The 14694-nt window shown below is 44.8% G+C and overlaps 1 protein-coding gene across 4 annotated transcripts in view; it reads left to right on the top strand.

The window, feature by feature from the left end:
• The window catches only part of MAP3K13 (mitogen-activated protein kinase kinase kinase 13), an 80090-nt gene that overhangs the window by 49063 nt on the left and 16333 nt on the right, over nt 1–14694 (top strand). For all 4 annotated transcript variants that reach the window (XM_062005525.1, XM_062005528.1, XM_062005526.1 and 1 more), the window contains 4 exons: nt 3432–4006; nt 10962–11145; nt 11557–11748; nt 12576–12734. In XM_062005525.1, coding sequence (XP_061861509.1) covers nt 3505–4006; nt 10962–11145; nt 11557–11748; nt 12576–12734 — 1037 coding nt within the window. In that variant the 5' untranslated portion in view covers nt 3432–3504. The remainder of the gene's footprint in view (nt 1–3431; nt 4007–10961; nt 11146–11556; nt 11749–12575; nt 12735–14694) is intronic.

Genomic DNA, 14694 nt, shown 5'->3' with positions numbered 1-14694 from the left:
TGTGCCTGTTTTGTCTGGGCATAGTCTGGGGTTTTGCCTGGAAATGGAGTCATTGATGAAAAGTTTTGATCATACAAAATTATGCCGAGCCTCAAATTTCCTTACAGACCTAAGCCAAATTTGTTAGCTGCAGAGTGCATGAACTCATTGAAACAGTTAAAGTTGGAGGGTCTACCTTGAAGTCTGATCTTGCAGCAGTACTTCATGAAATCTTAGTATCTTAAATATGCACACAATCCTCCTACACACACAGAGCTTTCAGCTTCTGACTTGAAGACTGCTACAGCAGGAGCATCACTGAGATAGAAACACAACACTGCTTGACTGTGCTCTCCATCCTAAAAGTTAGAGGCACATAGAGATCTTAAACATCCCAAATGGCAAACAGTCTGTATATAATACAACTTCAAAAAGAAAATGTCTTTCTTTGCATTGAATGAACCTTAAGATTTCTTTTATTGGGAGGAGTTCAATATGAACATTCTCAGCTATATCTTTGGTACTCTGACCAGAAGAGTGGGGGAGGCATGATGATAAAGCTTGAAAAATGGTCTTCACCCTTGGTTTGATCAGATGTCAAGGTTGAAGACAGCCTCATTTGCCTGTGTTAAATGAAATTTTGCTAAGGCAGGAGGATGCATGTTGCAGAATTTACTGTATGATAAGATAATTGTAAAAATCATTTCCCCAACTAGTCAGCATTGATGCATTGTGTGAGAAACTGCCCTGTAACCCCCACTGATGTATGTGGACCACTTCAAGTGGTATTGACACAAAGTTGTTTTGAAGCAAGTGCTGTCATCTCGTACTCTAGAAGCAGTGATTTCACTACACCTCTGAAAAATCAGGCTGCTTACATCAGTACCTAAATAAGGCTGTATCATGCTCATTTGGAAATAGTTTTGTAACTTGTGCATTCTTTCTCTCCCAATGAAGCAGATACAGTGGCAGATTAGATGACAGAACACTATGCTTAAAGGCTTTTTTAATTCTACTCAAGACATCTGAGCCTTGGAGAAGGCAATTTGCTCTGGTAAAACAGACCTGTTGTCCCCCAATCTGGGGGTTTGTTCTTGGCTGGGTTATCAAAGCCATGACTGAGCTGTGTTGTCACAGCCCTGCAGCAGGTAGGAGGGAGGTTGAACCTGCTAATTTCCAGGGGTCCTTTACAGCCAATATGCTTGTGATTCTGTGATCACAGAAAAAGCACACAACTTGCTTAAACCTCATTCTTTTATTGAGAACAAATAAAGGAATTGTCTGTGTGCACTTTCTCAGTCTGCTGTATTGAGCCCTGATCTTGGAGGGAGGCTGCAGGTGTGTGGTAGGAGTGAACTGAGTGAGGGTCAGGGCTATTAGCAGCACGATGTCTCTGTGTTGTGGGGCTTCAGCAGCAGCATGGAAGAAAGACTTTCCCAGGCAATACTGGGAGATGCATGGTGAGAGGAGTAACCATGTACAATGCTGGTAATGTGTTTAGAAACTAGGAAAATACACAATACGTAGAGGAAAAGCTGTTGCTTCTCAGTTAAACCTACACAATCGGTCATTCCGAAGTCAGAAAAAGACACAGAAACGTAAAAGCAAAATGCTAGATTGTATTAGTGTACTGAGAGACATTCAACAGCAATTTTATCCTTCTAGTTTCATTTACTCCTTAATGCATTTCCCATTGTTTAAATTTGTGAGATTTTGGGATAGGGTTACCTCAGACTCTTGTTTTGGCTCTTACTCGAGGGGGTTTCCGCAGATGAAAGTGGCTGATGTTTTATTTACATTGCTTAATGTGCTGTGTTATGAAAAGCAGATCTCTCTGTAGGAACACTGGCCACATTTTGCTGTTGTTTAAAGAATGGTTTGTGTGTCTCAGGCTCTTGGAAATGAGCAGGGGCTGTCCAGGAATGCTGAATTGGAGTTGTTTTGGTGTTTTGCTGAAATTCTGGTCAGGTCTGAAACGTTTCCCTTTATCTTCTTTGCATCAACAACAAAATCTGTGATCATATAACACTTACTACCAGTGGTAACCATACTACTGCAGTCATCCTGCAGCTTCCCATGCTGGGGAACTGAGTAGGTCAGGGGTAACCAATTCTTGAGCTTCCTATACAGGTCTGATTCAGCTCCTTTACTGTGCTGTAGTTTTTACCTTGCTTGCAATTGTGGTTTATTTACAAGAAAACAAGTTTTCAACCTAAATCACATTCTTCTCATAAAACTTTTATGCAGAACCCATGTGATCAGGCAAAGTACTGGAACTTAAACCAGGCTCCTGGCTGGTCCCATTTGCTGCATCTGCTGTTAGAGAGGGGCTGAACGTGAGCTTTTCTTACACCAGGCTGAAGGACTTACCTCTCATCTCTGCAATGATCTCATCTTGAAGTTCTGGGGCTGAGCTGCTCCCTTTGGATTGGCTTCTTCCTTTCAGTGGCTGTTTGTAGAGTTGGGGACTTTGCACCCAGTGAAACTGATCTTATTTTTTAACAAAATATTTCCTCTTCAGGCCCACCCCCACCCCCCATCCCCAGCTTCATGTGGGATTTAAAATCGGACTTTGTTCTGGTTTACAGGCTGAATGCACTTAATTACTTCTGGCACAAAGTTAGACTCATGTTCCAGAAGTGGCACTACCCCAGAATAGTGCTTTGCCAGTGGGCAGCTCTTGGTCTGGCTCTGTAGAGAGCTGGCACTATGCTGGGCTGTGGAAAAAGGGTCTTTCAGTGGAGCATGGAGCAAGAGAAGAGAGATAGGGGGGCTTTTAAAGGGACACCAGCTCTGAACTTAGATGTAGGGAGAAAGCAGAGCAGTGTGAGAATATCCTCTTCAGGCTGTGGAAGGGTGGAGGTCAGAGAAGAAATTATCCTGTGGAGCTCTGTAACTCTTAGTTGTTTCTGAGGATGGTGTGTACCTGGCGAGAGAATGTAATGTATCTTTAAATATTGAGCTAGAAAGGATTAAACTATAGGACCAGATGGTGATATCCCTTGGTGGACTCAAGGTACCTGTGTCGCTGAGCTTTGCCTCTCTAACACTTCATCTCAAAGGTTTGCAGAGGAATCCTGAGCTTGTGGACTGAGACAGTGTGGGAAACACCTATGGGTCAGCTTCAGTCTGATAAATGTTACAGCAACCACACAGAAACAGCTCTTTGCTGCACAGAGTCTTTCATGGTTTTGACCTTTAGGCTTTTGTTGAAGACCCATGGTGTTTATTTACCAGGCAATTCGTGCAGTAGGTCACTGAGAGTACTGCGTGAGTGGAGTTTCTGTTGGAATAATTTATTTGCTTTTTTTTAGGCCAGTAATTATTTACTAAGTATCACCAGTTGTCTGGAATGGCTGGTTAATTATCAGCTCGCCTCCACGAAAGTGCAGTAGTGAAAAAATACCTAAATAAAAATGCGAAAGTTGTTTTTTTTTCTGCTGTCATTTCAGGTACTGGGTCCACGTGTCACATCTGAATTGTGCTGTACTAATTCTCTAAGTACCAACTCAGCCCATCTCCTTGATGCACACTCACGGCATCATGGCCAGCACCCAGGAGCGCCTGAGCTTGTCTTCCTCTCCAAACTCAATTGGCAAAGCTTTCTGTGAAGATAAAGACTTTAGCAGGTTACACGATGAACATGCACCTACTGCAAACCACCCGTCCCCCGAGCTCATCGAGGACGTGCGTGAGAAGGGCTTGCTGCAGGCAGACCTCATCGACAACATGAGCAGCCCGGTGACTGCGGCAGTGCTGACCAGCATCAGCGAGGACTCCAGGGACCAGTTTGAGAACAGCGTGCTGCAGCTGCGAGAGCAGGACGAGTCTGAAACAGCCATTCCTCAGGGCAACAGGAACACTGTGGATGGAGAAAGCAACAGCGGGGCGGATGATGTTAAAGTGCAGTTCAACAGATCAGGCAGTGGGAGCGGTGGCTTTCTGGAGGGACTTTTTGGTTGTCTCAGGCCCGTGTGGAACATCATAGGCAAGGCTTACTCGACTGACTACAAACTGCAACAGCAAGGTAAGGAGGGAAGCAAACCTTGGTTGCTTTTGGGGGAAGATGTGAAGATGGGGAAAGCAACCTCAGGGCTGTTTCTCAGCTTTCTGTGTGACTGTTTTGAGCTCGCACAGCCCTGCTGTGGGTTTGCAAAGAGAAATCCTGTACTGTACAGCCAACAGCCACCTGATCTAGGTGGGTCTGCTTTAGCAGGAGGTTGGACTAGATGAGCTCTAAATGTCCCTTCCACCCCTACCATTCTGTGGTGGAGTCAAAACCAGTTGCCTGCTCTGCCTCAAGCCTTGGAGCATTGTGACAAGGTCTGAATCTGAACTGAGTATTTGTGTAAGTGAGGATGGGGAAGAATTGTGTTGAACGCAGGGATTGTACCAACTACTTAATTTCTGCACTTTTTCTTCATGCTAGGTGAAAAACATTGACATAGGCATTTCTACCTGTGTGTATAAAGACTGTCTTTAGTTGACCACCAATTGTCAGAAGTGTTGCTTCTTTCTGGGCATATTACATAAACTTTCATGTCTTTCTTTTCAGGAGTAATTTTACTCTTGAAGATATCATTCAGTACTTGCAGTTCCTGAAATACATCCTTTAAAGCTTATACCTTTTCCCTTTAGATGTATAAATATTTATACATAGAATATGTAGTTTGGGAATAAGTAATGTCCCAGTCAGTTGCATTCATGGATCTTTGGGGGTTGCTGAAAGCTGAAGAGCAGAGTATGCTCTGCCTTTGGTGTCCAATTTCTCCCCTAGCACAGGGGGAGGGAAGTGGCAGATGGGGAAAGAACAAGCTGTCGTTAGAATTAAGGAGCTGGAATGGTTGCTTATTGAAATGGGAACAGCCTGGCTACTGTACTATACCAGGGGTAGAAATCTCCTATGTTGTTGTGTTCATGACTCAGTACTAATCTGGCATGGACAAACTGTAAGATATGTGATCAGAAAACCCATCTAAGTGGTTCATATCTAAACCCCAGAGCTGGGGTAGGGAGCAGTTCCTGATATGAGGGAGCAGGGCTGTTAAATAACGTGTTGGGTGAAATAAACATGTTGCTTCGAAATAAACTTGCTCCTTCTTCGTAGAGTAAGTTGTTTCCAGTTCCTAACTCTGGGCAGGGAGACCACTGCAGAATGGCTGGTGCCTCGTAAGCAGCAGCCTCTTGTCTCTCAGACCTCTGTGCTCAGCAAGAGTTCACTTGGGTTTGAAATCCTGTGACAAAGTTAACTCTAAGTTTTGTCTGCATGTTGTAAACTCAATATGTCATATGTGGGTGAGTCTATAAATAAAAGAAGGGACTGAAAATTCCTTGAGGAATTAAGACTATCAGGGTAGTGGCACAGTGTGTGGAGCCAGAAGTGGTGGCTGTGGCAGACATGGCTCGTGGCCTGGGGAGCCTCCCTTGTGAGGGAAAAGGAGCTTAGAGCATCCAGGTAACATTCAAAGGAGGCATGCTGTCAGTATATTTGTGGTTTGCTGCTTTTGTTTGCATGTTCAACCTTTTGAAGTGAGGCTGAAGCCTTTCAAAAAGGACACAGGTGCAGAGTTACATGGGCTGCTTCCAGCAACTCTGTGGCTCTTCTGACCAAGCACTATCTCAGTAGGACAGACTCCTCATCACTGGCTGCTTCTGAGCCACCACGTGCTTGTGTGTGCCTGAAAGCTCAGGTGGGCAGCTTCAGGAAACCTACCTGTGAGGCAAAGAGATTGTATTTTGCATATAATTGGGACAGCAGATGCATTGGAGACCACAGTTTAATATGTGCTTTGATGGCCCACAGGGGACACTTTCTTTTGTGTGAAAAGCCACTGATAGAAAAAGATTGAAGCACCAACTAATGAAAACGAGCAGCTGAGAGTGTTGTTGTGTTTGGGGGGTGCACATAGAGCTTCTCTTTGTATGCATAGAAGTATCTTGCTGTTCTCAGTGTCATGAGCACGTTTAGAGCCACAGATTTATGGACACTTTGCAGTTTGCCCTTGGCATTAGGCCCTTCCTAAAAGGGCAAGTCTGAAATGGCTACAGATGTGGTGAGGCTGAAGATTAATTAGGATTTGCTGTACGTGGCCTGTGTGGTTTAGCTGCATCCTCAGTATCTTCACAGTCATAAATGAGAGTCAAAGACAAATTTTTTTGTTTGTTTTTGATTATTTTTTTCCCTCTGGAGCTGCTCAGTTGGACAGATCTCTCTGGTGGTAACAGTACACTTCTGTTCTCCAAGGATAAGCCTTTTTAAACTGCTTCTGTGCTAAAACTTGAGGATTTGGTCAGAATATCTATGTTTTGTTTTTCACATGATCTCATTGTGCTTCTTGCCACCAGAAAATCTTTCTGGGCATGTCACCTACATAGAAGCCAACTAGTAACTGAGGTATGTGATTCCTTTTATTCCTGCTGACTTTTAGCAAGAGCACAGAGGATGTGTTTCTTCCACATGAGGGAAGAGAAAAATCTGTGTTTGTGCAGGTATTACGTGTTTGGAGAAGGCAGGCTGAGATGTCTCTGGACCTTCCAGCAGTAGTGAGGGGCTTGTGGTGGCTTTTTGTTCCCCTGGGAGCTTATTTAGAGCTTTGGGCTGTGGCCATAGATCTGTGCAGGTGGTTTTTAGTTGTTTTTTTTTTTCTTCCCTCTTCATGAAACACCTACTTTTAAACCAGAACAATCCTTTGTGTTGGGCTGGGCCAATAACTGGGGCAGGCATCCAGTTTGGACCTGCTGCCCCAGGGAATGTCACGTTGCCTGCAGATCCTTCTGAGTACTTTTGGCTCTCCTGTAGGCCCAGACTCTAGGATGTGGTGGTAAAACATAAACAGGTTTTGTACCTTTTGCAAGTGTGTGGTACTTGAGTCCATATTGTCTGCAAAGGCTTGCCTTGTGGTTTGGTGAAAGAGGGAAAATATAAGACTTATATCAGATTCCTTGTTATCACTGCTTGAGTTTCCTCCTCAACATCTGAGATGCTCATCAAGTTTGTTTCTGTGTTTCCCTGAAGGACCCACACTGGGCAGAGTTTGCTCAGCTGGAAGCTGCTGCAGGGTGGTCTGCTGGTTGACTCAGCAGTGCCAAAGGCTGGTGTTAAGTGCCCTGCCTGCTTGGTGAGTTGGCATTCCTGCAGGGAGCCGTTGCTTTTGGATTGGCCCCTGGCTGCCAGTTGGTCAGCTGAGCTTGAAGGATTTGGGGTTTGACCCATAAAAATCACTCCTGACTGTTTTTCCAATTGTTTGCCCTGATTTCTAAAGGCTGTTGGGGAATGCTTTCAGGGAGGTATATGCTTAGTTCTATGTGTCTACCACTTATTTCACTTGACTCATTGGAACTCCAGCACTTCACAGTAAAACTTGTTTGTGTTTTCTATGGACTCATTAAACTTCTGAGCCATTTCCTTTGGAATTAAGAATTTGGCTTCAGGAGTTGCTTTCAGCTCCCCTTTCACAAGTTATGTGTTTACTGTCATTGTGTGCATTTGTAAACCTGGAGAGCAAGGTGCTTTATGAAGTAGTGCCTGTGTTTGTGGGGTTTCTGTAAACCAGAGATGCTTCTTGTCATCATGCCAGTGCTGGCGAGCAGCCAGTGCTGCTGGCAAAGGGCAAAAGCTTGCTTCAGATAGATTGCCTGGATGGCTCAGGCTGCTCCTGCCTTTCTTCCCCATGGGAAACAGATTCCCATCATTCTACTCAAATGGTTCTTAATCACCTTAGAAACACAAGCTCTTGCGTAATTCCTGCTGCTGTTACACTTCAGTATAACCACTGGTTTCTTTAGGCCCAGAAAAGTCTGGAATAAAAACTGCTGCACCCTGAAGGGAGAGATCCTCGTCTCTTCTTCTGGAGGAGGGGGTAGTGCTAGGAGAGCTGTAGCAGGCCCTGCAGCCCAGGCAATCTCAAAGGATGTTTAGCCAACTCACAGATTCACAGAACAGTAGGGGTTGGAAGGGAGGCTGGCAGTACAGTCTAGTCTGATGAGTGTCCAAATGTGTTTCCTAGCCACCCTGCAGTCCATCCAAGATGTTTCACTTCTGGACAGACACTTTGACTTAGCTGTGTTTAGGCATTGTAGCCATGTGCCCGAGTTCTTGCAGCGGGTCTGTGTGAGACCCTTTCTGTTTCAAGCTCTTGGTTGAGGTGACAGAGATCTTTTCATCACCTCTAGTGTGCTGTGTCTGACTGTACCTCCTGTGTACATGTATTGTAGCTGGGACGGCTGTAATTCACTGTTCTGTGCTTCAGGGTACTGTGGGGCTGTATAGGCAGTGGGAGAGCTTTGTACTTGCTCTCAGGATGATGTCCATGACCACTGTTTTCAGCTGACAATGTGTTGAGACCTTTCTTTTCCAGCCTTGTCCATTGCCCTTCTGCAGAACTGATAAGATTAACTTTGTCATGGTGCCCCTTCTCAGCCAGTTGTCCTTGAGGATGGTCCCAGGGAGCTGTAGGGAGCACACACACAGGGTGATTTCGATGCCTTCTTTAATTGGTGTGTTTGGATTGTAGTAGACTATGCAGGTTTGCAGCACTAACTCTAATACAGGTTTTCAATCAAACACAGTCCAGTGCTTTTCTCTGCCAGCACAACCTTCTTTGGGAAGCTTTTCAGTGCTTGGTGTGTTACGGGAGCCAAACAAATCACTGATCTGTCTGTCTTGAAAGGTAGTAACATGTTCCTATACGGTGAAAGGGCTTTTTTTTTAGTTCTGTTTTCTTGCTGTGGCATTATATGTTACATATGGTTCATCTCCTTGTTCTTGACATTCCCAAAGGTGTAGAGTGTGAACACTCATTATTAGAATCATAGAATCCCAGAGTGGTGGAGGTTAGAAGGGCCCTACAGAGCTCATCCACCCCAGCCCCTGCTAAAGCAGGTTCCCCTCGCTCAGGGGGCACAGGAGGGTTTGGGAACCTCCGGAGAAGGAGCCTCCACACCCTCCCTGGGCAGCCTGGGCCAGGGGTTTCTTTTCAACACCAAAGGAATTTCTCCTTGTGTTTAAGACCTCTTTGTGTTCCAGCTTGTTGCTAAACTGAAACTTCTTCCCTGTGTCAGCCCTGTGATCATGAGGGTGCTGATGGGATGTGGGAAAGGATCCATCTTACCAATCACACACGAGATGACTTTGCAAGAGCAAGCACATGAGCTTTCACTTACTTTTTCTACACTCTCTCCCTGCTTTTGCCATTGTGGAGCTTAATTATGTAATATTAGGAGCAAATTAGAGCTCTTAAGTGACAGCAGTGTAGTTACCCATTACTTTGGATGCTTCAGGGAAATAAATGACTGTTCTGTTGTGTGCCTTGTGCAGGAAAGGTCATGTTCTCTCACATGGGAAGTAACAGCTCTTTCAGTACAATGCTTTAGTTTTGATGTCAACTGTTTGTCAACAAGCATCAAAATCAACTTAGAGTTGCCGCCTTCTTTCAGAAGCAATGTATTTGTGAATGAAATGGAAACACATCTTATTTATTAGTATCCTTATTTTTCTTCATATGAAATCCCTGTGCGTTTAATGTCCAAGTATCTAAAGAATTAAATACCAATTATAACTATGGTGACAAAATATTGTTCAAGTTGTTTGGTGAAGAAGAACACTGAGTGTTTTAAAATGCTTGAAACGTTCCATGGTCAAGATGGTGGTCACAGCGTGTTTTGTGCATCAGTTTCTGTTGGGTTCTTATAGGGACAGGCATTTCTTGCTTCAGTACCTAAAGACAAGTTTGCTGATAGGCAATATCACCTTCACAGTGTCACTGCATTCTTGAACACTGAGGATAGGAATCATGTGCAGCAAATCCAGAGTTCCTGGGGTTACTTAGCTGTGATGCATTTCAGCTGAGCGCTGCCTGCGCTGCCTTAATGCTTGTGTACAACAGCAGGCTGCAAGCAGATCTCTGTGTGAAAAGGAGACTTGTGTCTGTGCAGAAACACGTGCTGAGGATTGAACTTGGCCCTGCAGAGTTGAAGGAAATTTTTGCTGTAGATGAAGAATGTTTGGTTTGTCCCAGTTCAGGGATAAGAAGGAGCTCTGGGGTCTGGCTGTGATGGGAGCTGCCTTTCCTGGGCCATGCCTGCAGAGCAGCCGTTTGGCAGGAGACATCCAGCGAGTGTCTATCTGTCCCAGGAATGGTGTGAGGGAAAGGCTGGAGTCAGGATCAGTACACAGACAGTTTCCCTTCAGCAGCGATGGTATCTAAACCAAACAGTTATGCATGGTCCCAGTTGCAGCCCTGGGAAGACCCCAGTGTCTTCCCAGACTTCAGAGTCTGGATGAAACAAGACATGTTCCTGTGATCTGAAATAGGGATCTGTACAGGCACAGCCTTCTTTTAGTTCAGCAAACAGTGGGTTACTTCTTGGTTTTGCTGCTAAATAATTTATTCTCTAAACTTAAACATTTATTGAGTTACAGTAAATAAATGATTGCCTGCCTTTTGTCTTGCTGTTTGTGGGATGTTAAGTTTCAAGGTGACTCTCAGGCAGCAAAGCTTTTTGTTCCAATGGGTACAACTGTCTTGAAGCAGCTCATGCAGTGCTGCTGGACCACTCTGACAGGCTCCCTACAAGATGCATTCCTAAGAGAAGGAATCGCTTGGGGCCTTTTTTGCCTGTTTGACACTGATATACACAATGTTGGTTTTGGAGAGACCCACTTCTGTGACTGGTGGTGGCGGTGGTTCATGTGCTATGTGTTGGGCAACTTGGTGGTTGCTGATCTGTGTTTTACAACTTTTCACCTCTGATTTTTCCCTTTTATTTCCTCTTTTTTGCCCTGTTTCAGGGGAAGTGGGGAGACCTGTCTTTTTTGGCTTTTTTGCTCAGTTGTCAATGCAAAATATCATCCACCACCCCCAGAAAAGTCCACCTTGAGATTTAGCAAGGGAGATGCTGGGTACTATCCCACTGTGATCTTGCAGCAGAACATTTTGTGGCTTTGATCTCTGATGTTGTTTGTTTTACTTGCTTCTGCCTAGACACCTGGGAGGTGCCATTTGAGGAGATCTCAGAGCTGCAGTGGCTGGGCAGCGGTGCACAAGGAGCTGTCTTCCTGGGCAAATTCAGGGCAGAGGAGGTGGCCATCAAGAAAGTGAGAGATCAGAATGAAACAGACATCAAGCACCTGAGGAAACTCAAACACCCCAACATCATTGCATTCAAGTAGGTTGTGAAACTTGTTAGAAATGTGCCTTTTAGCTAGGGAGGAGCCACTTGCGTGTGTGTATTTTAAAATCCAGGGACTAAGCTTTCTATAGAACAAAATGAGCGGCCGTTCTCCCTCATAAGTTGTTGGGAAAACAAAGCTGTGGACACTCTTCTTCCCCAAGATACCTGCTGTGAACCCTACAAATCTGCAGGTGTGGAAGCTGAAGGAAACCTACCCCTGTCACAAGCCTGGTTCCTCCTGTTCAAAGCATGCAGGAAAATTCCCCTTCTTATGCAGGAAGGAAAGCTGTTAGAGCTTCACCAAGGCAAATAGGTGGTACTCGTGCCCCTCCGTTGCCACCTTTGAGAGATGCTCTGGGACTTTTCCTGTACTGATCCTCACTAGCTGTGTGTTCTCTTTGACAGAGGAGTTTGCACTCAAGCCCCGTGCTACTGTATTATCATGGAGTACTGTGCACACGGGCAGCTCTACGAAGTCCTGAGAGCAGGGCGGAAAGTCACCCCGCGACTGCTCGTGGATTGGTCCACGGGCATTGCAAGTGGGATGAATTATCTGCACCTTCACAAAATCATCCATCGAGACCTCAAGTCACCAAAGTGAGTCTCTAGCTACTTACAACCTAGTTGTGGTTGTCCTTTTCTTTTCTGGAGATATAGTTTAAAGGTCAAGTCCAAAGCCCTGTTGCTTTTTTCTGTGTTGGCTCGAATGAGAATGAAACTAATGAAACCTATTGCCAACCCCCTCCTGTGCTGCAGTTTAACAGGACTGGAAATTTTACCAATGTCTTACGTGATAAATAGCTGTCAGGAAATATTTTTAATGATTTGATGGTGTCTGGCCCTTTTTGAAAGTGGGATATTCTGTTGCTGATTTCATTTTCCTTTCTCATTTGTTCTTTTGTTATTCCTCTGGTTTTCTGGAATGCATTTTTCTCTGTTGCTTTCTGTCTTAGAATTATTTGGCTCCTTATGTTCTTATTCCCTAGAGATGTTTATGTTCTTATTCCCTAGAGGTTTATGCTCTTATTCCCTAGAGGTTTATCACTCCTTTAGCCTCTAACATGACTGTGGCAGTGTGTTAAGATAATACTTTCAGATGGTTTACAGTGCAGTTTAAGGTTCAGCTCTACTAAAATCCCCAGATATAGTGAATCTTCAGTGACTTGTTAATTTGCAATTCTATCAGGATGGATTTTTTTTGACCTGTAGCATTTAGAGGCACAAAACACAACCACTCCAAAGAGAGGGAATGCTTTCATTGGTGAAAATGCATGATCTGTTTTCTTGTACTGCAGTTGTGAAGAGCGTGGCCTCATCAACTGTTGCTGTTGAAGAAGGGATTTACTCCCAGTTGTTGTGGTACAAGACAGATTGCAAAATGCTGATTTGTTTGTGGTTTGTTTTGTTTTTTCCTCCCCCTCCAGTGTTTTAGTTACACACACAGATGCGGTAAAAATTTCAGATTTTGGTACATCTAAAGAACTGAGTGATAAAAGTACCAAAATGTCCTTTGCTGGAACTGTGGCTTGGATGGCCCCTGAGGTGATACGCAATGAGCCCGTCTCTGAGAAGGTGGATATCTGGTGAGTAGTTACTGATGTTTGACTGTCTTCACCTTCTGTTTAGCTGCTTGGTTTCCCAGCACTTACATGTTCAGCACTCTTCTCATTGTAGGCATGGAGATGGTTTGCTATGTGGTGGGTCATTCCTTTCTCCACCTGCTTAGTGCCATGAACTTTGTCACTGAAGCACGGGCTATGGTGGAGAGAGAAATGGGATGCCTGTGTAAAGGCTGTGTGCTGAGATTGGAAGGTGCCTAGTAAGACTCAGTGCAGGCTGTCTGTACCTTGCAGGGTCTTAAGGAAGCAAATGCAACAGTTCTTTCCTGTGTCATTATCCAGGCCAGGACCTTCTTCCAGTTCTAGTGCACAGGGGCCCCCTCAGCAGCTTCAGCAGAATGGGTATTTTTCACCAGCTTTCTACTCTCCTCAAGGCCACGTTTGAGCTGTAGGGAGGCCTGTACTCTGCTAGCTTGAAGGATCCGACCACCTTTTGCTTTCTACATATTGGACTTGGCTGTTACTTGTACAACCACAGGGTTACAGTTGAGTGAATCTAACCCTGGATCAAAGAGGAAGGAAACCAGCACACATTGTAAGAGTTTTTCTGTCGCATGTGAACTGTGTTCTGTGCCCAAAGGAACATGAGGAGAGGTTTGGATCTCCATGACACTGAGGAATGCTTGAGAGAGGACTCAGCCTTGGAGCTCCTTTGGGATGCCTCTTCACAGGTTTCAGGGTCCTCAAGGGATCTGCATTTCTGTTTCAGCCTTGTTATTTCTGCATATTAAATGTCAGGAGCCAAGAGAAACACCCTTCTCCCTGCTTTTGCAGCTAGGATGAATTTTCCTTGTGGGGTTTTTTTAGCTTCAAATGCTGCCACTTCCCCTAGGCAGCATGTCAGTGCCATGGGTGGTTCTGAGCATGAGGGGAGTCAGGCAGCAGCCTGCTGCTTGTCTTCTAGCTAAGACCTGGGTCATGACATTAAGTCAAGATTTCCTGTAGGGAAAGGGAAAATCTTGTAACCTGCTGTCTGGGGCTCTTTCTGTGCCCACAGTGTTGTGTGTGGTCATCCTGTGGGGACATTGCAGGCTGCAGCACAGCCAGCTCTTCTACAAAAAACTCTGAGGTGGTTTGGGAAAGAGAAATACACTCACCAGTTGTCTGCTGAGTGCCTCCCTTTGAATCACAGGTTTCCCAGGAGGAGTGGTGGTGGATTTCCACCCTCAGTGTGCCTTAGGTTCAGGAATATGTGTGGAGCATCCAATAAAAACAGGTGGCTAATTCTGCTGAGGGCCATGAGCACTCCTTTACTTCTTTCCTTAGTGACTTAGAGATGATGCTCCATGATGCAAACCTAGAGATGCTTCAGGTGCAAGTTCCTCACAAGTCTGCTGCAGTGGTGGTTACTCAAACTCTTCCTTGCCATCCATTCTTCCTTCAAGATGAGTAAAAGCGACGTTCATGAGTGCCAGCAACAAATGAGAACAGTTCTTAGGCTGCTTGTGTGTGTCCTCTCTCTCTCTCATCTTTAACAACATACTGGAAAAACTTATAGTCTTATCAGGAGTCTTAAATCCTTTGTCAGCTTATTAGTTACCATGCAGGTGAGATGATAACCTCTGGGTTTGAAATGGAGACGGTTGTACCTCAGCCTGGTTGGTAATGTGCAAGTAAGGGCAGCGTTGGTTCTCTACAGGGTTCTGTGTACCTCTGCAGTGACTGGTTTGGTAGTTCTTTGGTGATTTATTGGGTGAAGATTGTAAATAAAACAAATAACTGTTTGCTGTTAGAAATGAATTGTTCCTTACTGCTCACTTCACTGAGGAAGAGAGGCAAAGGGAGGTATGTCTTTCAGTTCTTGTAACAGGAGTTTCTCTTCCAGGCAGAGTTCTCCTAATTGTTTTTGTCTTACTTTAGCACTTAGGTGTGTTCCATTTGTTTCTTAACATTTGCATTACAGTAGTTACAGCACAGAGTCTCA

This window comes from Colius striatus, chromosome 12 (genome assembly GCF_028858725.1).
Source record: "Colius striatus isolate bColStr4 chromosome 12, bColStr4.1.hap1, whole genome shotgun sequence".
In the NCBI taxonomy this organism is placed as follows: Eukaryota; Metazoa; Chordata; class Aves; order Coliiformes; family Coliidae; genus Colius; species Colius striatus.
This window is presented reverse-complemented; position numbering and strand designations above follow the sequence as displayed.